General features: G+C 40.6%; 1 protein-coding gene across 11 annotated transcripts; it reads left to right on the forward strand.

Moving 5' to 3' along the window:
* The first annotated feature begins 121 nt into the window (after positions 1-121).
* Positions 122-27,957, forward strand: anln2 (anillin, actin binding protein 2). 11 transcript variants are annotated; one of them, XM_079681404.1, is made up of 25 exons: positions 122-304; positions 983-1,079; positions 1,212-1,376; positions 2,991-3,080; positions 3,763-3,947; positions 4,261-4,353; positions 4,692-4,781; positions 5,531-5,594; positions 6,702-7,769; positions 8,222-8,550; positions 9,809-9,903; positions 10,022-10,151; positions 10,730-10,865; positions 11,395-11,571; positions 12,083-12,209; positions 12,612-12,660; positions 12,995-13,048; positions 13,127-13,159; positions 13,249-13,276; positions 16,622-16,731; positions 17,830-17,883; positions 21,784-21,870; positions 25,464-25,571; positions 25,663-25,808; positions 26,955-27,957. In XM_079681404.1, exons 2-25 carry the CDS (start codon positions 989-991, stop codon positions 27,112-27,114), a joined length of 3,669 nt encoding a protein of 1,222 aa, XP_079537530.1. In that variant the 5' UTR covers positions 122-304; positions 983-988; the 3' UTR covers positions 27,115-27,957. The 11 variants fall into 11 exon arrangements, with proteins under 11 accessions (XP_079537530.1, XP_079537534.1, XP_079537533.1 ...); XM_079681408.1 differs by having other exon boundaries at positions 5,534-5,594; XM_079681407.1 differs by having other exon boundaries at positions 4,695-4,781.
* Positions 27,958-27,973: the final 16 nt, after the last annotated feature.

Consider the following 27,973-nt stretch of genomic DNA (forward strand, 5'->3'; position numbering starts at 1 on the left):
AAATGACTGAGAAAAACGATGAAAATCTCACTAGTTAAAATCGCATATCTGATATCAACAATACACATTACAACTAGTTACAATTGAATTTCTGACATCCTCCAGAAATGAATAAAAGCTAAATCGACTTGCCATATCTTCCACAGTCTTTACGGTACTGCAGTTGGGTGCACTATGCTCTGCTAACGTCAGAAGAAGACCCGCTGAAATTCAAAGTTGGAGGAGGAGACGAAAGCGTAAAACAACAAGGAGGTTGTTTCTAGCTTTCTTTCAATTCAACGGTTCCTTACAGACTTATTTTCAGGTAAGACAACACACGACTTATTCAACATATACATTGCCAGCTCTGTTGTTTCGCTTGTTAGTTTTACAGTTAGCTTGCAATTCTAAGCTAGCCTAACGTTACGCTGGTCAGCTTTAGAAAAGTTAGCTTGGAATTAGCTTGCCAGAGTCTATCCAAATGGCTGCGAAGCTAATGTTGGCAAGCTAAGTCAAGTAACAGGTTTTAATTACGCAGATATATGCTTTATCGAACACATGTTTATTCAAGTATTAGCAGTGTTAACAAGTTAACATTATGTTACATCATTTTACCTAATCTTACTGGCTCGGACATAGGCCTACTGCAACATTTCATAACAAATGCTAAAACCGGATATCATATCCCATATTATATCATATTCCTCTGTCTGTGTAAAAACGTCTGTTGTTAAGTAGCTTTATTCATTCTCTCATGGCTATTTAGTTCGTCTTAACCCACATCATAACTTTTAGCCGATCAATCGTTTCGTACATTACCTTCACTGTTAACACATCTTATTTGTATCTGGTTTTTAACTCACTGGGCCATTTTATTAGTTGTGAGCAGTTGATTTGAGAGGTGAGTCACTAAATGAACTGCAATGAGTTCACCTGTTTGTAGCAATGCTGTTGTGCTTAATAATAGCTTGCATCTTAAAACACATGATGTCACTGTTTGCAGCTCAAAATGGAAGCTGGTGAGGAAAATGTTGGCAACGTCATGAAAAGACAGAGAACACCTCTGTCAGATTCAGAAGATAATGTCCTCTCGGCACCAGGTTTGTTTGTGCCTTTATTAACAATAATATAGAGGTTCATGCATATCTGTGTATAATATTCTCTGCAGGCGTTGCACTTAAGAAAATGTTTGACTTCATCCTTCCCTTGCATCTTTCTATCTGATGTCTCAGAGTGCAATGATGGCCAGAAGCGGCGGCGCCTGGAGGCGGCTGGTCAGGAGAACTGTAGTCCTAAACCCTCCTCTGGACGCAAAGCTGAGCTAAAGACCAAGCCGGACACACCCATGGTTTCTTCAGTCTGGTCCCGGGTCCAGCAGCTCACACAGAGACGAGAGGGTAATCTTACCTTTACATTTGACCAGACATGACAGTGTTTCCCCTAGGATGGAGTCATAGCAGCGGTGCTAAGGCACGTGGGCCCAGCATAATGTGAGCGCGGAGCGCGTGGAATGTTTTAGTGTGTGCACGTGCGAAGTGCGCCCCGCCAATTTGATTCTATGTGTCTGCCAGCACAAGAAAGGCTCTTGAGGCCTAGTACCAGGGCCCGTTCTAGCCAATTTGCTGCCCTAGGCGAGATTTTATATATAAAGAATAAATGAAAAATCTCTACAAAAGACAAATGCACTACAAAAACAGAAACTTATTGACAAAGGTAGTATATGTCAAAATGGCTTCAAATGTATTCAGTATTGTATGAACATGTTTGAATTGGGGTTTGGACGTCACATCCTCTAGGGGGGTCCGGGGGTATGCGCCCCCGGGAAGATTTTTTTGAACCTGATCTAGCGGGTACAACTCTAAAACACCCATATGAAAAAGACCAGTTTACATTTTAATAATCAAATAAGTATGTGAACATAACCAATAACCTTCCATAGCCAATAACAAATAAATGTAACTTATTTTATTTTTGTTGTTCATTTATATCTTATTTTACCTTAACATTGATTTATTTATGCATATTTTTGTATCTCACCAACTTTAAACGATATTTTTAATTTACTGTCCTATAGTATACATTGGAATGATTTCAAACCTGTTTTTATTTATCCTGATAATTATAAAGGAGTGCCTTGGAAATATGTGTTTACATAATTTGTAAACACATATTTGTTTGAGACCCAGTGAGATAACTTAGACTAAAATTAACTATCTAAACACTCATAGAGTCCTTTACCTCACTGAGCCTCTCAGTCTGACATGAGAGCCCTCCTCCACCCTGGTTGTAGAAACATCTACTTCTTATGTCCGTTAGCGCAGCTAGCACCAGATTCTAATAACAACAGCGCTGGTACCGGTGCGCCCTCTCTCTCCCCCTCTCGCTCCCAAGCTCGCACTTTGGCTGTAAGCTGCGGGCGCCTGATAAGCCAACATCCCTCCCTTTCATCACTTACAGCGCCCATGTCAAAAATCGGCCCTGCCAATACATACAGTGGCAATTTCTCAAGATTTAGCAAAAATACACGCCGCTGCTATTTGTATATAGGGGAAACACTGCAAGAAAATATTGTATCTTTTTATCAATAATGGAAGACTAAATATCATAAAAAAACACTTCAGTATAACATTATATGAAAGTAGGATTTATTGCAGGGCTGTTGTATCGGTCTGCATTGGTATTAGCTAGGAATACATAATAAACAAGTGTGTGTATATATATATATATATATATATATATATATATATATATATATATATATATGTGTGTGTGTATATATATATAAAACATATTTATTGTATATTATGCACAATATCAGACTGTACATACAAAGGTTACAGTGATTGTGGGAAATCTGAAGTTGGTGACGTGTACAGTAGCAAAGGTCAACAGTCAAGCTGGATTTCCTGCATGCAAGATAAGAACTATTGTCAAGGTGCTGTGCAATCTGTGTGGTAATATAAATATAAATAGTGTGTTTTGTAACAAAGTGTGTGTTGTCTTATGGGCAGCTCCTCTTGCCCAGCGGTGCCTGTCTGATCCTGGGGTGGACAGCCCGTTGCTCATCCCCCAGGAAAAGGGTTTCAAAGAGCATCTCCTTCGTGAGTATGCAAATAAACACACATGTCAAAGAAACATCCGACTTGTTACTGCTAAATACTATTTTCTATTATTTGACAGAGATTAAAACAAAGAATAATAGATAGAATACAATCAACCTAAAATGCATAAACTTGAATGATCTCAGATCAGACCTGACAGTGGCCAGAGAGCCATCATTGAGGGTGTAAGGTCAGTTCAAATAATTTGCCGCACCTAGCTGCAAAGTCGTTAATAAAACCACTATGGCGGCAATATGGCGGCAATATGGCTAACATGATTGTGACAAGGGTTGGAAAGTAAGCTTTTGGGTCTTTTGCATAATTAACTTTAAAATACATCATGCCCATTTAATTGATTTGTACACATGCACTACATTCAGCGGCCCACTCTATATGGATTGTATGGATAATTTGCCAGCGTCCCATTAAATAGGAATTCAGTACCCTCTCACAACCCACTGCTGTAGTGAGCTTACGTTAAGTTAGGAGTCAGTCGATTAGGCAAAAATAACATAAATCTCAACTAGCTCTATTAATGCAAATTCTATTTTTATTAGACACCATACTGCTGTATTACATAGACAAATACAGATATGTATATGGTGTTTTTGCTACAATTTCTTAGATTTTGATTTGACCTGATTCGTGTTTGATAGTTAATCCCTATAAATGTGGCCCTCAGGTGAGGGAGAATTCAACCAGCGACTGGAGCGTTTCAAAGTGCCAGTCTTCCAGACTGCCCCCCCCACCACAGCCAGCTCTGCCAACATCTCTCCGCGGACCCCATCCAAATTTGTTTCTGCCATCCAGGAGAAGCTGCAGGGCTCTGCAGCACCCAGCTCCATGCAGGCTTCACGCATCCGCCAGGTTGGTTATTGGCCTTTTTTTTACTAAAATGTATTATCTGCTCTTAAATTAACTGGATCAACACCATTCTTGATCTTCTTTTCTTTAGTTTATATGGGCAATTGAACTCCAAAGCCTTGTGATATAAATCCTTTACCCATATCAACTATTTGCAATATCCATCAGTATTTCTTTTTTTGAATGTTCAAACAGTTAAATCTCTCTAAATTGAAGCTACTAGCTGCTGCACTATCCTTAATTATATTGACTTGACCATGAATGAGTACCTGTAAGAAATGTGTGTCTTGACTTGTGACCTTGTTTCACTGATCAGCAACGGGAACAGGAGTTGAACCAGTTGCCGTTCCAACCAATCAGTGAGAACGCCTGGCTGAAGAGAAGCAGCTCTGATCCCTCATTATCTCAGGTGGGCTTGCGATCATCATATTTTATAATTCAAATAAGAATATGTTGGTCTTAGCCTGTCAGTAATGTCGTGTTGTTATTATAGTTATTATTATTGTTGTTATTGTGTTTTATTAAAGTAGATGTGTTTTTTATTTGGCACATAAAAGAAATGGAACAGATAAAAGCTCACTTTATTCTAGACAGCTTTCCACATCTATAGGCTGCTATATCGTTTGAATGGATAGGATGCCCCCTTTGGCTGGCATGTAGTATGTTCAGTAATGTACTCAGAATGTCACTTCTTATTGTAAATAGTTTTTGAGGGTTTTTTTATACACTAGTGCATGTAAACATTAGCAGGGATGGACCCCTCCTGGTCCCTCTTCCTCCGTCTGGGTTCCTAGATCCACAAGAAGAGTTTGTTGGCCTCCTATGCAGCCCTGGGATGTGAGTCTGTGACCAAATAACCCTTCCCTTTCTGGTCACTCTTGTGCTTCAGCACTGCCAAATACTTGGAGCCAATAAAATAGGCATCATTGATTTGGGTAGTGATAAGAATAGGAGCAGTGAAGGCAAATAACAAGGTACACATTTTTTTTTCACCTTGTTGGCATAATAACCCATTTACTTGGCTCCAGATATTTGTCTCTTCAGAGGTAGAAGATCACTTCTGAAATAGTGCACATATTAAGGTATGGTGTGGTTTTGGGGAAATTGATTGTTCACATAAAGGATTATCTTTTCACTTCACATGTCATGAACAGCACGAAACTGGCTTATATTAGATCCATAGTGGGTATATGAGAAGATAACACACTGCTTTACAAGGATGATGTCACAGTTCCAATTTGTTTCATGTACTTTATTGAAAGAAAATCACCTATAATGAATAGGGATACAACTATATGTTACATGAGGACAGCATGGTGAGCATTACTATACTTGTCTCAATGGCTGTATGGTTTGTTGGTTTGATATTGTTTAGTACGTTTTAACACTGTTTTACTTATTTGTCTCGTGCCACTTTTCTAACACGCTTTTTATAGTTGTTTAGCACACAGTCATGATAATACATTTGAGATGCTGTACTGTATTACTTCTCTTTTAGTATGTGTATTTACTTTGTTTATATCACAAACATCAGATGAGGCTCTCCTCTGCATTCCTATCTTATTTGTGTTTCCTGTTTCTTCCAGCAGATGGATGATGATGCTGTGATGAAAGATGGCAGCTTCACTGAAGCTTCTACATCTGGTGCAGGTAAGACTTTCAACATCAGACCTACTTTTACAACAGTCATTATAAATATACAAACACACATTTTGTTCCTGAAGTATAGAGGATTAGGTCGATGCACACAGGATTTCAGCAGACAGATTGTAGCAATAGAAGTAGAAACGACCTAAACTGATCAGTATTCTTGCCTTTTTGATGCCATCGCACCCGGAGTATAACAATTGTAAAACAAAAAACGCTAGTCTTTTAAATCTATTTGTATTTATTCCCAAACAGTGATACAGTACCAACATTTCACCTGCTACTAGAACAGTTTAACTGACACTTTCTACAACCCTTGAAATGCTGCTGTTTGGTTGCCTACAGTAAGACGTTATGCTTACATACAGGGTTCCTACGGTCATTAAAAACCTGGAAAAGTCATGGAAAACAATATTTTTCCCAAAGTTTTGGAAAAGTCATGGAAATTTAACTAAAGTTGCATCAAATATAATTTATATTTTATCTAATCGCCGAAATAGTAATACTATAATGATAATAAATACTGTATCATAATGAAACGTAAAATGGCATTTAACTGACGAGGTATTTTGCTGGTGAGAGATTTGAGTTGCTTTAGTGTGTAGAAGCTAGTAAGCCTATTTGATTTGTTTTAGATGGGCACAACATGTTTCATATTCAGACCTTATTTCCCTGTTCCATGTTAAAATAAACCATTTTCAGTGGTACCGCTGAGAGAGTAATTTTTTTTGGTCATGGAAAATTAGGTAAAGGTCATGGAGAAGTCATGAAAAATCATTGATGAAAAAGTGTATTAACCCTGTACATAGAATCTGTTCTTACTTAGTAATAAGAAGATACATTATTCCTATTAGTTCCACAGTGTGGTATACAGACTTTATTTTATTTTTTTTATAAAAAAGAGCACTGGTTTCGCATCAATAGTCATTAATTTCCTTAAGTTTAAGTGCCAGTTTCATTATCATGATAGAAACAATATCTACTTTAAAAGTGTTTTCCTCCATTTCAATTAATTGCAGCACCTAAGAGAGTTGCAAGGAAGTCTGTGTTTACTGTGTAATATATAACACGGGTAGCCTATTGATAACATGTAAGACTACTTTTCAACAGGATTAAAGGCACCCAGAGACTGTGAAGGATCGGTAGGGCTTGGAAACTCTATTGAGGGACAGATGCACATGGAATGGATGGAGCAAAATGCGGATGATGGCGTCAGGGAGGAGAAGGAGCAAAAGAGTTCCGCTGCAGAGACTGGGACTGTGTTGAAGTTGTCTTTTAGCGAGGATCAGAGTTTCTCAAAAGCACCTTTGGGTGAGGAACGCATTAAGTTGCCTTCAGGTAAAGAGCAAGGCTTGCTAGAATCAACTCATGCAGAGGAGTCGAACATGAAGGAACCGGTTGAGGTTTCCATAGTGACTACACAGGGCTGGTCTGGATCATTTGAGGAAATTGATGGTTCATATAGTGAAGAGGGCATTGAGCCTTCAACAGATGAGGAGTCAAGGTCTTGGAGTTATCCTCAAGAAAAGGTGTGCAATGAGGAAGAGTCTATCAGAGCTGCACAACAGGAGAAATGTGTGTGTGTTAAAGAGCAGGAGAGTAATTGTGAATCACCTATAATGGAAAAAGAGAAAATATACAGTGTTGCAGATCAAAGTGAACCCTCTGACATCCAACATGGAGAATGTTATTTGGTTGATGTCTCTGCTGAAATGCCTGGCTCCTCTAAAACGAAGGAAGATAAAAAACCTAGACCTGAAGAGGATGAAGAACAAAGGAACATGGGGTCCTCTGAAGGAGTAGTTGCAGAAGATATTTATATTTTTGCAACAAAACAAAATCAGCAAGATACAGGAGAAAGTACTTCTACGGATGACATATGTCAAAAGTCAAAGGAGATCCAGGCAGCTAATGTGAAAGAAGAAGACTTGGATGTGGACTCATACAAAAGAGTTCCAACATCTGCTTTTGCTCAGGGTTTGTCAGAGGTCCAAGTGTCAGATCACCTTCTGGAGACAGGGCAGGGTGTTGTAGATGGGCCGTCAGAACAAACCCACAAAGCAGAGAGAGGAGACAATTCAAAGAAAGTCACCTTTATCCTGGAGCCTGAGCTAATCCATGACTCAACAGTGTCTGAGGAAAATACCTCCATGGAGTCCAGGGCGGAGGCAGGGTCAGGTGAGAACAGGAAGGAGGTGAACCTCTCTAGAATCAAGCACATGGGTGAAATTGTTTGTTGGTGAGACAGAAATCACTGCATGTGGTGGGTTCATATTGAGAGCAGAATGTTTACAAATTCACAGGTGGACATGCTTCTCCACATATGTTTGGAGAAGCTTGTATGGATGTTTCTGTTTCACTTAAAGGTTACATTATTCAGCTTCAATGCGGTGGTAAGTAGAGAGACCATTTTAAGGCCATGAGTACACAGTTTCTATTGCAGGGTTGCACTTGAGGGAAAAGTTGTGACTGGGATTAACCTACAACAAGATAGATTGTGTCTATATGGTGTGGGTTTCCTTCATTTAAATACAATTGTCTCAGGTAGATGCCTGCTAATGTCTGTGTCAATTGAAGCCTTTTTTTTGTCAGAAAGTGCCCTCATCCCTTTGTTAATGTATCTTTCACAGATGCTGAACTGAGCTCTCACGATGAGACCAACACTGCCGAAATTATTGACCAGATGTTCGATGAGGTGCTGGAATATGCTGGAAGGATGGAGGAGCAGAGGCGGGATGAAGGCACTGAGGACAGCGGCATTGGCATTTGCTCTGGAGACAAAGAAAAGATTGACATGGAGTCAGAAAAGGAGAAAAGTGAGGAAGAGAGGGAGTCCAAAGAAAAGCACTGTGATGAAAGCAAGAAGCTGGAAAGCAACAAGGATGAGCTGCTGACTTTTCCTTCCAGTGGCATCCTCTCTCCTCTCAGCAAGTCTTTAGAGGCTGTGGTCACACCTCTGGTAAGATAATTGCTTAATTATAGGCATTTTCGCACCGGAGTACTTTTCCCAGGAATAGTTCAGATAGTTCTTGGGATTTTGCTTTCACACCAAAAATATCTGGAACTAGAACTTAGTTCATGCAAACCTTTTCACCCCTGTTCAGTCCCTGCTAGAGAGGGGGTACTTTCCTGGGGAGGAAAAGGTTCCAATTTCTGATTGGCTGGGCGAATTGCAAAACACGCCCCGTAAAGCTCCGAAAAGTTTTGTGAAGCTGCCATTTTATTTGCTCGCATTAGCATTATTAGCATTAGCTCAGCGCACCAACGGAAAGAGACTAACTTATGGCAACACAAAATAAAACGTTGGAGCGGTGGAGTGATGAGGAGGTGTCGGCGCTTCTGGCGATTTACCCGGGACTTCGGGTGACGATTTAGTCCGGGGGACTCCGGGACTTCGGGTGGCAGTATACGCTAGGGATGCCAGTGATTATTCGAATATTCGTTACAGTCTCCATAATCAAATATTATTTTTAAAAATCGATTTTATTTATATATTTCTTTATTATTATTTATGTTTATTTATTTTTTTCTGGCTTAGTTTCATAGTATTAATAATTGTAAATGGCCATTGGTCACACCACCAGTTTGTTTTACTGTAAACTTGGAGGAAGCCTGCGTGCAGAGCAGACTGCTGCTGAAGCACGCTACACACCGACCCCGCCCCCACCCCCCCTCTCCCTCACACGTGCGACTAAAGATGAACAAAGCGGCAGGTAAAAAGAGTTCCTCCTCGTGGAACTACTTCGAACTTACAAGTCCAAAGGAAGTTAAATGAAACAAACAACGGAATTCCTTTTGTCTGAGTTTTTTTCTTTCTCTCCCGCGGGGGGTCGGGGTCGGTCGAATAATGGATTATTATTCGCCAGGGCTGCCGAATAATCGATTTTGATCATGGTCAGTTTCTGGCAACCCTAGTATACGCCGTGAATTTGTTTGCGGCCTGCCAGTAAACCCAAAGCAGCAGCAGCAGCAGCAGCAGCAGCAGCAGAAGAAGAAGAAGTAGTGACGTCAGCGGCTTCATTTGCGTAATCCTCCCTCAGGGACTTAGTCCGGTGTGAACGCGATTTACTACGAAAGTTCCGGGACTAAAGAGTTCGGCGGGACTAAGTATGGCAAAGTACTTGGTGTGAAAGCGGCTTATGAGTTTTCCATACATGTGTTCCATTCATAATTCAGACCCTGGAAAACATATTTAATGTTCCATATTCCACCTACAGCGACTGGAAGCAAGCCAGGATTCCATTCCTCCCTCCCTGCTCCTGACTCCTGAAGAGACCACCACTCCTGTTAGTGAATCTGCTCCTCTATACAGGTAATAACAGCAGGCCCACAGGCCTTCTTAAAGCTATGATGATACATGTGACTAGATAGAATATCAATGGTTTCAGTTGACACAATGTTTGAATGTTTTTCTGTTCTGTTTATTACAGTATTGATGCCTACCGCACACAAAGACAGAATAAAGCGCCCAGCATTCAGAGCGTCACTCCTGGTGTTCAGAGGCGAGCTCCAGAGAAGTCCCGACCTCAACCCTCCGTCAACACCAGGGAGAAAATCACGGTGTGTAACACAACCAGACTAACCTATAGAGTTAACTAGTCGTGAAGTCGACTGCGTGTAGTCCTCAAGTCATCTTGAAGTCAATGGTTTTTAATGTGTTTTTTGTTAGATAAATAGGATAAGATAATAGGGTCTATAAATAAGGTTGGTGGTTAACACAAGCTGAAGGGATTTTCACGTCTTGTTCTACAAAATACGCAAGTGAATACCCCACTGGTGAATGTTTGAATCTTCAATGTTTATTGCCTCGCAATAGCTTTTTCCTTCTGGTGGAAAAAATGCAAATTATAATGATTTTTTTTCTGAAATCCAATGGAAAAATCTCATTGCTTTTGGTTGATGGAGCACTTGCGATTCTAACTTCTGAGTCGGCCAACAAATATACATCATCACTTCACCACTATAAACTGTTTAATCAATTGGTTAATCAACCAATTTCAGACTTCATACTTCAGGATGAGATTTAAGTATATACTTTATTAGATAATATTAAATCAGTCAATTTGACATTTTAAACTGCGCTTCAAAATTGAAAGTGAGTAACCCATAGTGTTACATGTTGTCCTGTGTTTGTCCAGACTCTGAATGAAGAAGCAGGGAAGCTGCAAAATGTGATCAGCCAGACGCTGCAGGCTCTAAGCTGCTGCACCGATGAAGAGCACGGCCAAGGCTCGCTGGAGGAGGCTGAGGCGGAGAAGCTCCTGCTGGTCTCCTGTACATACTACTACTACTACTACTACTACTATTAATAATAACTTACATTTATATAGCGCCTTTCATAAACCCAAGTATGCTTATACAGGGGGAACATAAAACACACAACAGAACATGCAAGGACTGCACAGACAAGGAGACAAAAGGCATATAAGGAGATGTGTGACATTGTTTGTGAGTGCAGGAGGATGAAGAAATTAAAGTTGGAAGGCTAACAAATTAGTTTTCAGGGTTTACTTGATGATGTCCAGAAAAGGGTCTACATTTCAGTTTTAACGTAGCCATCTTTGTCTACGAGCTACATATGAAATATTGCTTTCTTTCGATAATAACATTTTGAAATAATACAAACAAGTGTTATTTAAAAAAAAAAAAAAAAACTATTATGCATACATTTGTCTGTTTATATAATAATAATAATAATAATAACCATCCCTATTTTGCAAAGCCTAAATAATTGTATTTAAAGCATAAGAGTTTTTTCTTCATCTTCTTAATTATCTCCATGTGATCTACTTGTGTTTTCCAGGTGAGAAGCGTTCTGCCCTGCTGGCGGAGGTTGCTAGACTGAGGGAGGAGAGGGGCTCTGAGTCAGGAGAGGAGGGGGACTATGTTCCCCAGCAGCCCTGCAGAGGGACGGTCAGCATCACAAACATCCAGCTGCCTCTCAAGGTGGAGTTTGTCTGCTCCTCGCACAACCGCACAGGTAGCAGGAAAACAATTCTACTTTATTTGATTGCATTTTAATTGTCCCATGGTGGCTGACAGGGGAAAACGCACACAAATGTGCCAAAACACACGAAACACCGCATTTAAAAAAATGCTACAATACGAAATTCTGACGTTCGGGAGTTATAAAGTTTGTCAACAGTCACTGTCAATGAAAATTGCATGAATCCTTCAGATATTATTGCAGATCTGCTGTAAGCCGTTGAGCTAACGTAGCTAAACTAATCATTTTAAATATAGTGACTAATTTGAAGCATTTTGTATCTGCAGCATTTTAATATTTGCATCGTTTCTGAAGTTGCAGCGTGTTTCTCCTAATGAAAGGGTTTTACGCCATTGCAGTGCATTTGCACCAGTCAGCCACAGTAGTCCCATATTGTTCATATGTATAAGTTTAATAAAAACGAGTTTTTGAAAATGCACGGCTTAGCTAATACAAATGACCTGTTTGACATCCAGTTAGAAAGGACTACTTTTTTGGTGTTTAGGTCGGCCGAGTCACTTCTTTTTCGCGCTGATCCGCTACGGGCCCTGCAACATCGATGCCACGCCGCTGGCCACGGCTGCTGATGCTAAGAACGGAGACACCATCTCCTTCCCTACTTTTGTCATCCTGTAAGCTGTTGCATTGTTATTGCGTTTAACAAAATATTATGCATCAATCCTGGAACACATTTGCTGCTTTTGCATACTACATACTTTATTTTTCTGATTTGACAGCATGTTTTTTCACCAGTAAACAAAACCATTTATTCCTATTGTTTAAATCAGTGATAGACACCCTGGTTTTGGGTTAAAATGCTTTTAACAAACTATAAATGAATGGTAACATCCAAACAGCTTGTCCTTTAGTAGGACACATTTGTTACACGTGTTGAATGTTGAGTTTCTTATTTATGATCTTGCTCACTTGCCTTTTTAAATTTGAAAAGTCTCACGCCTGCATAAATGTGATCATTTGAGTGGGAATATATAGATTATTGCAACATATACTGTTTTGTCCCCTTGATATTTAAGGAAGGATATCCGCTCATCCTTTGAGATAGATGTGGAGGTCTACAGCCTGGTAAGAACTTTCAACATATGGATGTGAACTCATATTTTACTATGTTTTCAATCAAATATCTATAATGGACTGAAAATTAATTTTTTCCATTGTGAAATAACATTTCCAAGTTTAGTATGCCAGTAATGGCAGCATGCTAGGTAGCTCAGCATGTTGTTGACCAATGGGGTTTTTATTTGTATTATTATTTTGGTGTTTATATTTATGCATCTTGTTAGCACACTATTTCTTCTGAGCATGCTCGTTGTCTTAACTGTTTTTTCTGGTACATTTTGGGTATAACAGCATTATTAGGTACATCATCTACAAATGTTCTGTTTTTGTGCCATTCTAGTCCCACACTTCAGGTGGTAACAGCAGCATGGACCGGGCCACCGCCAAGTCACGGGTAAGTCAGGAGACAAATAAATGAGCCATGTGTGTATTTACCAAAAAAAGACTGGTTAAGTTGTTTGCTCATATTTAGGTTACGCCAAGAAAGCTTCTGAACACCCTCAAAGTGAGTATCCCGTTAAATGTCCCCTCCCAATCATAGAGTATGTGTTGTTATTTAACCTCTCACCTAAACCTTTTATTTTGCATTTACAGAGATCCAGTCACAGTAACAGCCTGACATGTAAGTTGAGTTTTATTTTGGTCAGTACTTCTTATATTATATAGACCCTCCAGAAAAACGCGATTCTGCGATCGCAGAATTTCCCGCATAATCAGCAAAATGCCGCAGATTTTTAAAAGTCCGCATATTTATCAAAAGGCCGCATAATCCCCGCATTTTTCCACACAAAGTTGAGAAAATAAAATAAAAAAGTTAACTCGTCTTGACGAGTAATGATGATGACGCAACGTCATCAGCCCGCGCATCACAGAAGGCAAACACCGTCGTGTGAAGGTGTGGAATTCACACACCAAGATGAACAAATCGAATCCATCACATTTACCCACGAACATTTCAGGATTTTGGCCCGCGTTTTTCTGGAGGGTCTATTTATATCTAGGGATGCTCCGATCGATCGGCCGCCGATCGATACCTCATTCATTCCTATGAGAGTTGCTCATTGGCACATGAAGACAGAATGGCCCAACTTTTGAGAGAGCGAAACGTCACAGATTACCCGTCATGCCTGAGAAGTACCCATCTGTGCGCTTTAACCACGACCCCCCCAAAAGGCTCGTTCACATCAAGCACGTCAATTTGCAAAACAAGCTTGCCAAAATGGCTTCACCAGTCTGGCTGTATTTTAAGGTGTCCGAAAATGACAATAAAATAGCGGTATGCAACGTGTGTGAAGCAGAAATCCTGCAGCTCCACCCGCTGTGACGGACCGGTGAGCGGAGCAAAACACTCTAAGAGTTAGACCTAACACACTTATCTACCTCTGGAACTAGCTAGACTAGTTATAAAAATATTTATTCTTCACTGTCGGGTCACTAGACTAGATCAGAGAGCTGCATGAGATACTGACAGGTTGTCAGGAGAGAGAGAGAGGAAAAGAGAGCGCTTCTGCTCATTTCTCCCGTGTTATTATCCAAAGTTAATGTAAACTTGAATAGTGTACTTCATTTGAATGTAATAATTATGTTGGTTGTTTGTGGAAGCGCCATTGAATGAGCCCCCTTAACTGAGTTTTAAACATCACTTTAAATGGAAGATCCCCACAGGCCCCGTCCACTCGATCGGATCGGCGATTGGCCCCAAAATTGGCGATCAGAGCATCCCTAATATCTAGGGATGCACCGATACATCGGCCAGACACCGGCGTCGGCCGATGTTCGCCCTATTCACTGCCATCGGCACATCGGCAAATGAGGTGACATTCACCGATGGCAGTCGACAATGTTATTTTTTTCTCGCGATCCGTTACATTTGCGGCACCCGTAGTTCGCTTATATAAAATAAAATAAAATAAAAACATTAACTAAAGAAAACAAAATACAACATGTCAGCAGTGTGGGGATTTGCAGTTGGCAAAAAGTGTTCCGTTGACACGGAACGCAGCGCTCTCTTTTCCTCTCTCTCTGTCCTGGCAGCCCGTCAGTATCGTCTCATGCAGCTCGCTGATCCAGTAATGCAGGGATCACCAACTACATTTGTCCAAGGGCCAAAATATCCAATAGACACTTTTGCGGGCCAGCAATTTTTGAAAGTAATCAGAATACAGTTACTGTTACGTGTCTTAAAAACGTATCCAGATTACTTTTAGAATGCTTTCTTTTTCCATCACAGATGGGTATGTTTTGGTGTACAGGAGACACTTATGTTACTGTTTTAATGGCTTATCAAGAACACAAACACAACATCTTGGTGTCATTCTGGAAAGCTCTCTCATCTGCACCCCACATAAAAAACATCACCCGGACTGCATTCTTTGTACTGTCTTAAAACCTTTCCTTGGAATATGTTATGAATAGTAAGGTGTCCTTCTTTGAAAGGCGCCCCTAAATAGAATGAATTATCATTATTATGTATTATCTGAAATGATGTAATAACTTTTAAAACTGTTTCCACTCACTTGCCCCATGCATTCAGCAGCAGCATGCCATTCACTTTTATGTTATCCCGTTATGAAATGTCATAATTTCGACAATAAATAAATGCTACATAAACGTTATCTTGCACATTTTATCAAACCATCTCCGTTTCTAACTTTCAATATATTTTAAAAGGGATCTCTCTCTCATTTGCGTGTTGGGGCGGGGCCTCACAGACACCATCTCTCTCGCTCACAGACATGCTGCAGCGCTGTGCAGTGTGCACACAGTTCTGCCGGTAATGAATATTACATTTTGTGAGGAAACTTTTTCACCAATAATTCCAATAAGTATTCCAAAATGTATTCACTTCAGGTTTACGAAAGTAACTGTAATAAGATTACTCGTTTTTCAAATGTAATGCCAGCTGAATACAGTTAGCCTACCTGATTTTTGTATTCTGATTACGTAACGTCGTTACATATATTCCGTTACAACCCAACCCTGCTTCTAGGCTACTGTCCCGCAGCTCCAGCCTCTCTGTTGGACTCTGTCGCAGCGGGGCTGCTGCTGTGGTGCCGAGCGCATTAACCAGGCTCTTCACAACGAAGGATCACTTCTTCTTCAAGGCAGAGAAGGTTTCGCAGTACGCAGTCTACTGACCCGCAGCTGCTGCCTCTCTGTTGGACTCCGGTACTGCACCTTACTCACGAGACGTTGTAAAAAAAAGGGTGGGGGGCAAACGCAGTAACCACTCCGCCAACGCCACAGTCACCCTCGTCGTGCGGGCCGGATGAGAATGTCTGGCGGGCCGGATGTGGCCCGCGGGCCGCCAGTTGGTGGTCACTGCAGTAATGAGTGACCAGACAGTGAAGAATAAACATATTTATAACTAGGTCAGTGCTCCGCTCACCGGTCCCCTCAAGCAGCGTGCACACGGCGGCGTGCGTTGAAGCTTGCCGGTGGGCGTGTCTGAAACTCGACCAACAACCAATCACATGAATCTCCCGCCCGGACACACAAGCAAGATTGGCTAGAGCTTGTACTGGTATATGAATTGATTGACGTCACCCCATTCAAAGTGAATGTGAATATGTGTTGAAGCTTCAACGCACGCCGCCGTGTGGACGGGCCGTCACAGCAGGCAGAGCTGCAGGTGATCCGCTGCGTACTTTCTAAACAGCGTACTATGATGTTATAATAACGAACTTGCTCAGACTTTGAAACTGAAACCATTTTGTTAGAAAAATTATTTGTTTTTCCTGGCAGATAGTGAAATAACAACAGTGGAAAAAAATTACATTAAAGCATCGGCCAAATTGTTATTCTTAATATCTTCATCGGCCAAGAAATGTAGCATCGGTGCATCCCTAATTATATCCCTGTTCAAATCAACAATTACTCTAGAATGTTAAATGTTTAGAAAATATACAAATGCATGCATATTACTGACTGTTGTGAGTTTATCATTCTGCTTTTCTTTATCATTCAGCTGCAGCTCTTCCTGCTCTCAACCCTCGTCGCTCCAGCAACTTTTGTCTGGTGGGCTCCCATAAGATCGACTTGGCCTCTCTGGGACACGGCAAGTTCCCTCTGGATAAGGTAATCTGTCATGAAAAGGAACATACTCAGGGTTTTTGCCATCCTAAATTAGGAATTAAAGGTTAATACGATTCTTCATCCGTCTGTCTGAAAATGAGGTCTGCAACTGAACAGTTCTGTGAAAGCAAGATTGTTCATCAGATGAATAATGTTAATATTTAAACAGATTATTTGATATGTTCATATATCTTAACAAGCCTTAACAAGATTTTTTTTCAGGCAAGTAAAAACAACTCATGAATGAAGTTTGGTGGATTAGTTTAGGTTCAGACACAAATCGTTTTTTGTGGTACACACACAGGCCATGTTTTTCCCTTCTGAAGGCCTGTGTAAGGCCCCCGGCCACACGAGGACGAAAACGGTCGTTTGCGTTACTGTTTAGTGTCATAAAAAGCCCGTTCGGCCACACGAGGACGACCGAATATGACAGTAAACAACTGCGGAAACGATAACGGGTCCCAAGGTGGATAGAACAGCATACGCAACGCTCTGGGGGGTCCAACGGCTCCGTGTGTACGCCCTATACGATCATTTTCTGATTAAGACGCAATAGCCCCGCCTCTCCCCACCTCTGCTGCTCACCCCTGCGTCAAAGTAAACTGCACACTGAATTCAGATTATTTATCTTTCTCTCGATATGGACATAAACGTGAGTGAAGTCTAATCTGACCGTTCACCGCTGTGATGCAGCGGTGAACGGAGCAAAACACACACTTCAAGTCAGATCATCACCCTTAGCTATTTCAATAGCTTCTTTGCTGCTTTTGTGGAGGAAGTTACAGTGCCACGTACAGGCTCCTGCATATGTACTGCAGCTTCTCCAGCGATTGGAGCTAAACGGAGCTGTCTCGTGTGGACAGACACTATCCGGTGAACATTGCGTGTGGACGGAAGCTTTTTTGCATTGCGTTAATCCTATGCGTTTAGCCGTATGCGTCCTCGTGTGGCCGGGGCCTAAAACATCCACTGTGCTGCAGAAACCACTATACACTCCTTTGGTGCTTTTATTTTTCTCACACGGGTGCCACATTGGTGATGTAACATGTCTGCTTCTCCCTTTCTGCCTCCCTCTCCCTCTGTCCTGTTTCCTTCACTCAGATGAAACTTGAAGGCAAAATCAGGAGGCTGCTGGGAGATGAATTTCAGGAAAAGGTTTCACTCTTCTCACAACACTGCCAGCCCTTCACCTCTCACTGTTTTCTTTAACATGAACTAGTCTCTGACTCGTGACTTAACAAATGAACTGCTGCTGTGTTTGTGGTGAATGCTTTTATTAGCTCAAGCTATTTCCAATCTGATCTCATAAATCAAAAACACTATCCATTATGGGGGGGGGGGGGGGGGGTCAACTTCTCACTTCAAAAAAGAAGAAGAAATCTAGACCGTAAAATAATTGAACAAGCGAGTGCCTGTTTTTCCTGGCCAAGGACAGGTTCCTTGAACACAACACGAGCGTAACGTGTCTTCACGTGGTATATGTCTCGTCTGACAGGGGTGTAGATGACGGAGAGCACCGGAACGCCGCTCCAGCTCTTCAAATATTGCAGTACCCATAAGGAGCATGGATGTATAATAAGATGTATAATAAGAACTGGATACAGCGTGGGAGGCGGGGCCTCATTCATTCCTATGAGAGTTGCTCATTGGCGCATGAAGATAAAATGGCCCAACTTTTGAGAGGGCGAAACGTCACAGATTACCCAGCATGCCTGAGAAGTACCCGTATGTGCGCTCATAGCGCATGCGCAACTTTAACCAAAATGCTCGTTCACATCAAGCACGTCAATTTGTGTACACGTAACAGAACCGCGCGTATATATAATAAATATTTTTAAAAAAAAGCTTCTTAGTGCAATACGAAGCTACAGGGACGTTAATAACGTCGGTAATATTAACTTTATTTAATACAACTTTTACGGTACAAGATTTAATCATACAGCCCATGTAGTATAATAATGAATTACAGCAAACATGTGCAACGCAACTCACATTGGTTTCTCATACAGCATCTCTGTAAACTACATTTGTATTCACTGAATTTCACTCTCTGCCTTTAACGGCTCGTTGTAGCTCCAATAGCTCCAGCCCACAGTGTGCACTGATTGGTCGAGACCATGCTGAACACGTAACATGAACGTGCCGGGCGGCGCGGTCCCGTGGGTTAGATGCACGTTCATAATGCAGAGGGAAATAACTCTCAGAATAACGTTATTAGCACATTTTTACAACTTGAGAAACGAATGTTTTTAATAAGGGCTATACAAGTGTTCATACTGGGTGGTTTATTTAGTTTAAAAAAAAATATCCAACGATTTACAGACCACCCTTTCCCCATGTAAGTCAATGGGAAAAAGTGTTTCCGGGCCTGGCAACCAAACGGAAGTGTAGTACCGCCGTTTGGCCACTAAAAATATTTTCATCAGAGTCCGGCGCACTTCCTGGGGGCTTGATAAGGAGCCGTACACATGCCGCAGTGTTTGCGTGGCTGTGTCTTTAGTTGTAAGCACTGTGGAGATCTGTTATTAGCATCTGGTTAGCTAGCTATGCTAACACATTTTAAAGAGCTTTTCTATAGGGATGCACCGAATATTCGGCCGCCGAAAATTATCGGCCGAAAATGGTTAAAAAGGACCTTTCGGCCGAAAGGGTTCGAGCACCGAAAAAATATCACCGAATGTCAGAGAACAGGGTTACGTTGGTAAGCTAACGTGTTGTTGTGATGACGTAATCAAAACGCGGCGACAAGCACGGCGCGCGACCATGCTCGCGGCTGGCTCACAGCCAACATGTCTGCCGCTTGGAGATATTTAAAAATATCAGAGAAAGAGGCGCGGATTGCGATTTGTAAAACGTGTTCAGCTGACATTTCTCGAGGGGGTGTAACTGCAAAGACTTTCACTACTTCAGGATTACTCCACCACTTGAAATCAAAACACCCGGACAAATATGCGGAGTATGATCAAATCACAAGCACTGACAGCGAGAGACTGTTCAGCGCTGCCTCTCATGTGCTTGATGAGAAGAGGAACAGACTTATGGCTGATAAAGCAGAGAAGCTAATGTTCATTAAAAAGTATCTCCCACTTTTCCTTAATAAGTAGACAAGGCTGTCTTATCATAAGCTTATCTAGTTCTACATGTCTACTCTATACCCACTTTCCTGAACAATTTTCATTGTGAGTTATAATTCAACATCTCAGGTTATCATTAGGGGGAAATGACAGCAGCACAGTGTTCAATATATTGTACTTTCGGTATCGAAATGATACAATGTTGTTTACATTGCTCATGAGGACAGACCACCTTATTTGCAGATTCTTGAAATTGTAATTTAATTTGTAATTGATTGTGGATTTTGTATCCAGTTTTCACTTTATGTATCTTTATACAATGTTTACTACTTTGCTTATGAGGACAGACAGCCTTATTTACAGATTCTTGAAATTGAATTGTAATTTCATTTGTAAATAGTTACATTCATGTGGATTTATCCAGTTTGCACATTTGTATGCATGCACTTATAGGTGCATTTGTTGTTGTTGAAGGCCTGGCTGTTACAGTCTTTATTTACACTATTTTGTTGAAGGCCTACTGGCCTAGATGTTTATGCAGTTTTAAAGCACCTTGGCTTTGTTCTGAATGCACTTTGTTGTAGTTATCCTACAGAGAAAAATAAAATACACTTGACTTGGAATTAATGTCCTGTATGCATTAAAAAGTGCTGAATAAATGTTTTATGGACCCATAATAGTGATTATTATTTAAGTTAAGTTTTGCCATAATCATGTATTTTTCCATAATCAGGCAGCTGAACAACATTGGTAAAAAAATGTATACATTATATATATATATATATTTCTGTTAATCATTTTCGGGCATTCGGTTTTCGGCCAACTGTTTCCTATTTTCGGTGTCGGTTTCGGCCAAGAATTTCCCATTCGGTGCACCCCTACTTTTCTACAACCAGGTGGAAGAGAGCTCTCTCCTGAGATGCTCAAATAACCTCAGCTCAGTGAGGTTAAGGCACACCTTGATATGATCATTATACTTATTAATGAGACATTAGAGACTAAACGAAAAACAGGTATAAAATACTATATGACAGTATAGTATTTATATAAAGTTGTTAAAAATAAACAAGAATAAAGTTTAAAAGGGGAGCGACTTGTAAAATATCCAAAAAGGAAAATCTGCTTACAGTTCTGTTTCATATGGGTGTTGAGAAAGATGTATCCATTGATCTCCTCATGTTGCTCTCAAAGTGAACCAGATTGATGCTTTTAACTTCAATATTTAAAAACAAATCTTCCCGGGGGGAGCATGCCCCCGGACCCCCTAGAGGAGGTTAGGTCCCCCCCACTTAAATCATGTTCACATGGATAGGATACTAAATACATTTGCACACATCTTGTGTCCATAACTTTCTGTTTTGGTGGTCATGCCACAACCGTGCACGTGCATGCATGCGCGAGTTATGGTGAGATATCTGGATTAAGAGGTTGCTTTTTCTTTGCACAGCATGAAAGAAAGGCCAAATGAATGGGCTGTTATTTTAGTTTTTTTTTAAGCGGAGGTTGAGTTCAATCATTTGTACGGCCCTCGGAGGATGTTGTAAAAATGTAAAGGAAAAAGGTTCCCCACCCCTGCTGTAAATAATAATAAAAAACCTTGATTTATAACTTAACATCTCTGTCTCCTATTGATCTGAGTATATTATAAAGAACAGCCAGTTAATTGAAGCATTATAGCACAGGCCTTTGTCAGATGGTATATTACGCTGTTTTTTTCTGCTTCGAATAGTTCTCTCTTTTTTCACCATACCTGTGTTTGCATCACTGTATATTATATATTGATACCAACACCTCAGGGGTAGGGAACCTCCGGCCTCCGGGCCGTGATACGGCCCTTGAGGTAATTTATAAACACACGCAAAAAAAAAATGTTTAAGAAATCTAGACCGCAAAATAATTAAACAAGCGAGTGCCTGTTTTTAAAACCAGTTTAACAGTGCCCCCCCCCCCCCCCCCCCCCCTCTTCTTCCCCACACTGCAGGTGCCTTTCCTCTCTCCTCTAGAGGGCAACATCTACCTGCAGCTGAACAGTGAGGGGCACTCTAGTGTACAGCACCAAGGCTTCCTGGTCAGTAATGTGGTGATGCTTATTTTCAAAAACTCTTTCTTCATTGCTTACATGTCCATCTCAACATTAAATGTCCTTTAGCTGATGCCTATATCCAAAGCGACAACCATTAAGGATATATTTTTAGAACTGCAAGCACTTGAGCTTTAAATAAACCATACCATTGTTAGTGCAATTTATGGCTCACCAACCTTAATGTTAACACAGAGAGAGATAAATAAAACACAGACATTGGTTGAGATTAATTATTATTCAGTTGCGCAACAACAACAATAATCTTGGAGTATAACATCACCTGCCAATCGCGGAAATGTCCCCAGTAGCAACAATCATACAGCATATATAGCCACCGCAATGAACACACACACATCTTCCCAAACCATGTTTAACGCACACACATTTTATCATGCAGCCTACCACACAAAACGTCACATGTTTTTCCCTCTGAATGCCACACTTGTATATGTTTAAAAGTCATCATTTCATGACATCCTTAGGAGAAGTAAACTAACAAAGGTTAACTGCTTTTATAACCTGAGGCCTTCTCTGAACTTCCTCTAACCTCGGTGTCAGCTCACTTAAAATGAATACATCTATTGATAATTCAGAACAACCATTGTTTCTCTAACTCTGTATGACCCAACTCAGTAACACACATCATATAGCTTACCATGTGACCTTAATGAATATGCCAGAAATACGCTGTAATAAGGATTGCCATAACACCATTTTGAGTGCTAGAGCAGGGGTTCAAATGAGACTGAAGGGATTTCAGTCTGCAAAGGAAGATGTGAGAATATCTGCTGTCCTGATATCAGAGGAGAGCTCGTTCCACCATTTTGAAGGCAGGATAGAAAACATGCATGTTTTTGTTGAGGGGTACCTGGTCCCCCCATGAGGAAGTAGAAAGGCAACTGAGGTGAATGCGTAAATTAACTGGTTTAAATGATCACTGCTCTATGTAAGACACAAATGGATCTGCCTATTTTTGAGTGTTTAGTCAACTAAATGTGTTGTTTAAAATGTATTTTGATGGAATATACAATATTAATCCTCCTAAAAAATAAATACAAAAACATTGAACGTGATAAGCAGGCTCACTTTCATTTCTTAAAGACAGTGGTGGTTTATTAAACGTCTAAGCATTATACAAACATATGAGCGGTATGTCGGGCGGTAGCCAGGCCCCCCTCATAGTGAAGCAGTAGCAGAGTCTAGTGGACGAGCTCAGTGTACTGTTTGACCAGCCTGGATGTAAGATGAGCCTGAGACTAATGGCGCTTTTCCACTGCAGGACCCAGCACGGCTTCGTACGGTATGGTTAGGCTAGGGGTCGGCATGCGCATGCGGCTCTTTAAGCCCTCTACTCTGGCTCCCTTGAGCTTAGACAAAAATAAGAAGGGAATAAAATAAAAACATTTGTAGGACTATTTCTATTTTGTTGCACGGTTGAAAATGTTTCGTATTTTGATGTGTTACTGTGACACATCATTTTTTCTTTTTAAAAACGGTTTTAATTAGGTCAACTAAAATATGCGTCATATCCTGGTACGGTCCCGCACCAGAACCTTTTCTTACAGGTGTATAACCTGACACCCGGCTCGATGAGCGAACTATGGATAACTCAAAGAAAAGAAAAGTATGGGAGGAACACAGGATTTAATTCTGCGTGGACAGAGTTATATGCTTTCACAGCAAACGATGCTGGTTTACCGGTATGTTTGATATGTGGAGAAAAGTTGTTAAAGGTGCTGCAGCCTTTACGTATTGGAGGAAAAACACGGAAGAGGAAGACAGCTGACGATCTTCAGTCATAATTCAATAAGTTCACTCTTTTTAGGGTGCATCTATATGTTTTATTTATTTCAAAGTGGGCCCATTTTAATTTATATAAATTTTCTTCAAATGTGCAGAGGACTCTCCAAGTGCTGTGTTGATTTATTTTAAAGTCGGCCTGTGTATTTTTTTGTATTCTACTTATAAGAGTTCTTTGTTTATTATTAGAGGTAAACAGTTTTCTATAATGTATAATAAATGCAAAAAACTGTAGTTTTTGAATGATGTAACAATATATACAACTTTATAAGCTATCAAATATGTTTTGCGGCTCCAGACAAAGACAAATTGGTGGAAAAGGGGACAAAATGGCACTTTTGGTCAAAAAGGTTGCAGACCCCTGGGTTTGGCCTAGCTCACTTTATGCTGCGTTTCCATTACAGTTTAGTAATAGGTGTAGTAACTATAGTAACGCAGTGTAGGCGGGGCGATCGGATGTTCGGCGGGCGGAGCAACGCTGTGTAAAACTGCCGTGAGGTCATCTTCAATGCGAACCACAAAACCAAAACATCAGCCGTTAACTGTTAGCCCTCAGAGCTCACAGCTCCTCATATCTGTTCAGAAACTAGACAAAAGTTAAACAAGTACAAACCACAGACTGTCTGTGTCATGGCGAATACAGTCGCTGGTTTATTTATGGCTGTAGGCCGTTGTCGTGAGGGGGGACGGAGCAGATACAACGTTAGCTTAGCCTGATCGATCCGATCTCCATTCAGAAAACACGCATTTTAAAAGGTTTTTCACCTGCCGTCTTGTCTGCAGACCGGTATCAGTATGTTGTTACTTCGGCATCATTTTTGAAAAGTGTATTACAATTAAATCACGGTGAAATATGTTCCTTTTTTTGTAGTTGTAGCCCCCTTGCCACCAATTCTCTCTGACCATTCAGCCTGGTCGTTGGCCCGGTAAGAACCTCGATTTTGGAGGGCCAGAAAAAAGGTGAAAAAGTAGCATTGAGCCGGAACTACCCCTAGTGGAAAACAAACCGGCCCGCTTAAACTGTGCTGCAGTGGAAAAGCGCCATTAATGCACCTTGAAAAGCACGTACCAGTTTTTTTAATGGGATTAGAGCAGCCACTGGGAGCTGAGCAACTGGGCAATAAGGGAGAACTAAGGGAAGCTCAAGACCAGCTGTGCTGCGCTCTGGATGGACTGCAAAGGTCAGGTCACATATGCGGGCACAGCAGCCAAGAAGGATTGAATAAATCAAGGCACGTGATTGCAATATCCTGGACCAGAACCTGCACTCTCCTGGATTAGGAATGGATTTGCAGCTTCCTGTACTTATAAACTACATATTGCAAATAAGTGGGTCATTTGTATGGGTTTGTCGCTGTTTACAGTTCTCAGTCCTATGATAAGTCACTGATGGGAGAGGCCTTTCCTGGAAGGAAGAGCAGTTTAGTCGTGTCAAGGTTTAGCTTCAGGTGGTGTACAGACAGAGATGTTGACCCTGGTGACCTAACAGAATGTGTCTCTGGCTAACAAGAGATTTACCACTAAATCTTAACATTCACAGAGTAAATTGCGTCAGCTAATGTTCCTCGTAATAGTTTAAAAACAATTGTGAGTTTGTTAAAAGGCGAAAACATAAGTAGCAGTTTTACCCTGCTGTCTTTGCTAAACTATACAATAAAGTAGTACGCTAATCCAATAAGACGTAATGGATGTCTTTCTAAAATGCTGGGAAACAGTTAAGCTGCATTTCTCTGTGTTCGGTTGTTTTAAATTCCCTCGCTCTCTGAATATGTTCCCAGACCATGTTTGAGATGATCAGTGGATACGGGGTGTGGCATCGCCGATATTTTGTTCTGATGGGATGCACCATGTCCTACTGGAACCACCCCAATGACAGAGAATCTAAGGTATGGACGTATGGACGTATGGACCAACACACAGAAGAATCACCCATTTACTTTAAATAGCTTTAACTGTGCTTCTGTTTTTACTTCCCAGGATGCAGAGGGCAGCATTTCTCTGTCCAGCTCCAGCAGTCAGTGTGTGCGGCCTGTGAAGAGGGACTCGTGTGCGCGACCGTTCACCTTCGAGCTGGTGAGCGGCGTCCCACAGCAACAGGACGCCGTCCGGGACACCTTTGCCAAGTAAGACTGAATAAACAATAATAAGCTTTAATAATCATGTGGCAGTTAGTGAAGTGTAAATACACCTGAATGATTTCGCTTATCATTGAGAGCTTTAAACCAGTACTCGGGATTTGCTTTTTATTGGTTGTGTGTTCATGTTGATGTCCACTAGTTATGTCACAGGGGTGTTTTACTTTTGACATTCAATGAGAAACGCCTTCTGAGACTGTAATGTTTGGGTTGTGTTTTGAAATGTCTTTTGAAACCGTATAATTACTGTAAACATATTTAAGATTAACAGCCTCTACATCAGGAGTGTCCAAACTACGTCCTGTAGTTATTTACACAGTATTCAATAAGCCTCATTTTCAAATATTTCAGTCAATTCAAGTTGATAAAATGTTCTAACAAATCTTTGCATCTAACTTATTTGCATAACAAGCTTGAAATATACCTTTTCCTATTCTTCTTATAAGAGATGAGCTGAACACTTTTTTAAACAAAATTAATGAAACCCTATAGAGAGATGTGATGTAGGCTGTTTTTTTTCTATTGGAAATTCAATTATCAAGCAAAATTGACCTACATTTGATTGATTCTGCTAACATCTAACCTAACTTATGAGGCAATATACCTCACCTTTAGTGATTTGCCCAGCCCTTCGTATATTTTTCTGTATTTGGCCCTCAGTGAAAAATGTTTGGACCCCCTGCTCTAACAACACGAGCAATCTGGCCAAAAGGCATCATATTTTGGCATCATCAGAGTTGCACAGTTGCCAACTGCCATAACCTCAAAGCTCTGTTGCCCCAATTACGTGTAAGGTGGAAGGAGTACTCAGATTTTGTACTTAAGTAAAATGTACTATAGACTAGGTATACAAAAAGTAAAAGTACAAAAGCATTAGCATCAAGTAAGTACTCATTATGCAGATTGGCCCTCTTTAGAATAATATTTAGTATATGTTTTGATTATATAAATGTGGTAGAGTAAAAGTACTCGATTTGCCTCTGAATTGTAGTGGAGTAGAAGTACAAAGTAGCAAAAAAATTAAATGCTCAAGTAAAAGACAGACCCTTAATATTGTACACTCTCTTTTTAAAAAACAAAACAAAGTACCCATAAAAACACAGTTCTCTAAAGGCTGATGTTGTTCTTGTTCAGGCGTTGGTTTTCAGCCGACTCCAAAGAGGAGAGGCTGGACTGGATGGAGCAGCTCAATCAGGCCCTTTTGGACTTTCACACTTGGAACCGAACATCAGGAACCCAAAGTCAGCAGTCCAACACGTGCAGCGGTGGGAACCTGAGGGAGAGCATCCTGTAACTACATCACTGAAACACCAGATCCCTGTTGCCCAGGCTCCATGGAAACACAGGGTTGTGTATGTGTGTCAGGTAGATGAGCTGGGATCAGGGTTTACATTATTGTTGGAGAGCTGCAGGAGGTGAGCTTATCTTCACAGTTGAAATGAAACTGATGAATCATAAACAAATCAAAACCCTTCTGTATCTCATATAGAAAATGTTAGGAGATTACTTTGATTTTCATACTATTTCTTTTAATCTGAATCCAATTAAAGCTGTTGGTTTACACTTTTATTTGCTAAGCTACAGTTGGCCGTTCTAATATTATTTGTTGTTCATGATTTTGAGGAAAGAGCTGCTTCTGTTGGCAATACTAATTGGTCACTTTCAGTAGCAGAGGTAAAGCTTCTTGTAGCGAATTTATTTTTGAGATAATTTACATTGTATTTGCATTGTTAAACTGGAAGGATAAACAAAGATATATATATATATATATATATATATATATATAGTGACACTAACAAATATACAATGAAAGGGTCAGTACTGGCATCTTGGGGCCATTTGTCTGCCGTGTTCTCTCATATCCAATATATAATTTGCGTTACTGCACATAAAACACATTTATTTGCATATTAAAACCTGTTTTATATTTTTACAACAGTGGATGAGAGGTGTGGTGAGGTAAGAAGGGACTGTAGTGATGCTGCTGCAATGAATGTAATCTGTTCTGTCTGTCCTTTCCATGTGTTTACACCTATCAGTCTGTCCCTTTTGTTATAAATGTTATTCATGTGAACTGTCATTCTATGCACTTAATGGAAGGTCCCAATAAAGTAATGGATTGAAATGGCTACAAAAACAGTGTACGTTTTGTG

Source organism: Notothenia rossii (genome assembly GCF_949606895.1).
Source record: "Notothenia rossii genome assembly, chromosome: 5".
Taxonomy (NCBI): domain Eukaryota; kingdom Metazoa; phylum Chordata; class Actinopteri; order Perciformes; family Nototheniidae; genus Notothenia; species Notothenia rossii.

What these genes read in the sequence shown, in the direction of transcription:
- anln2 (XM_079681404.1), top strand. Translation starts at nt 989, where the DNA reads ATGGAAGCTGGTGAGGAAAATGTTGGCAACGTCATGAAAAGACAGAGA. An exon ending in AGGCTGTGGTCACACCTCTG is followed by an intron (nt 8,551 to 9,808) that starts GTAAGATAATTG and finishes TTCCACCTACAG; the next exon opens with CGACTGGAAGCAAGCCAGGA. An exon ending in GTCCGGGACACCTTTGCCAA is followed by an intron (nt 25,809 to 26,954) that starts GTAAGACTGAAT and finishes GTTCTTGTTCAG; the next exon opens with GCGTTGGTTTTCAGCCGACT.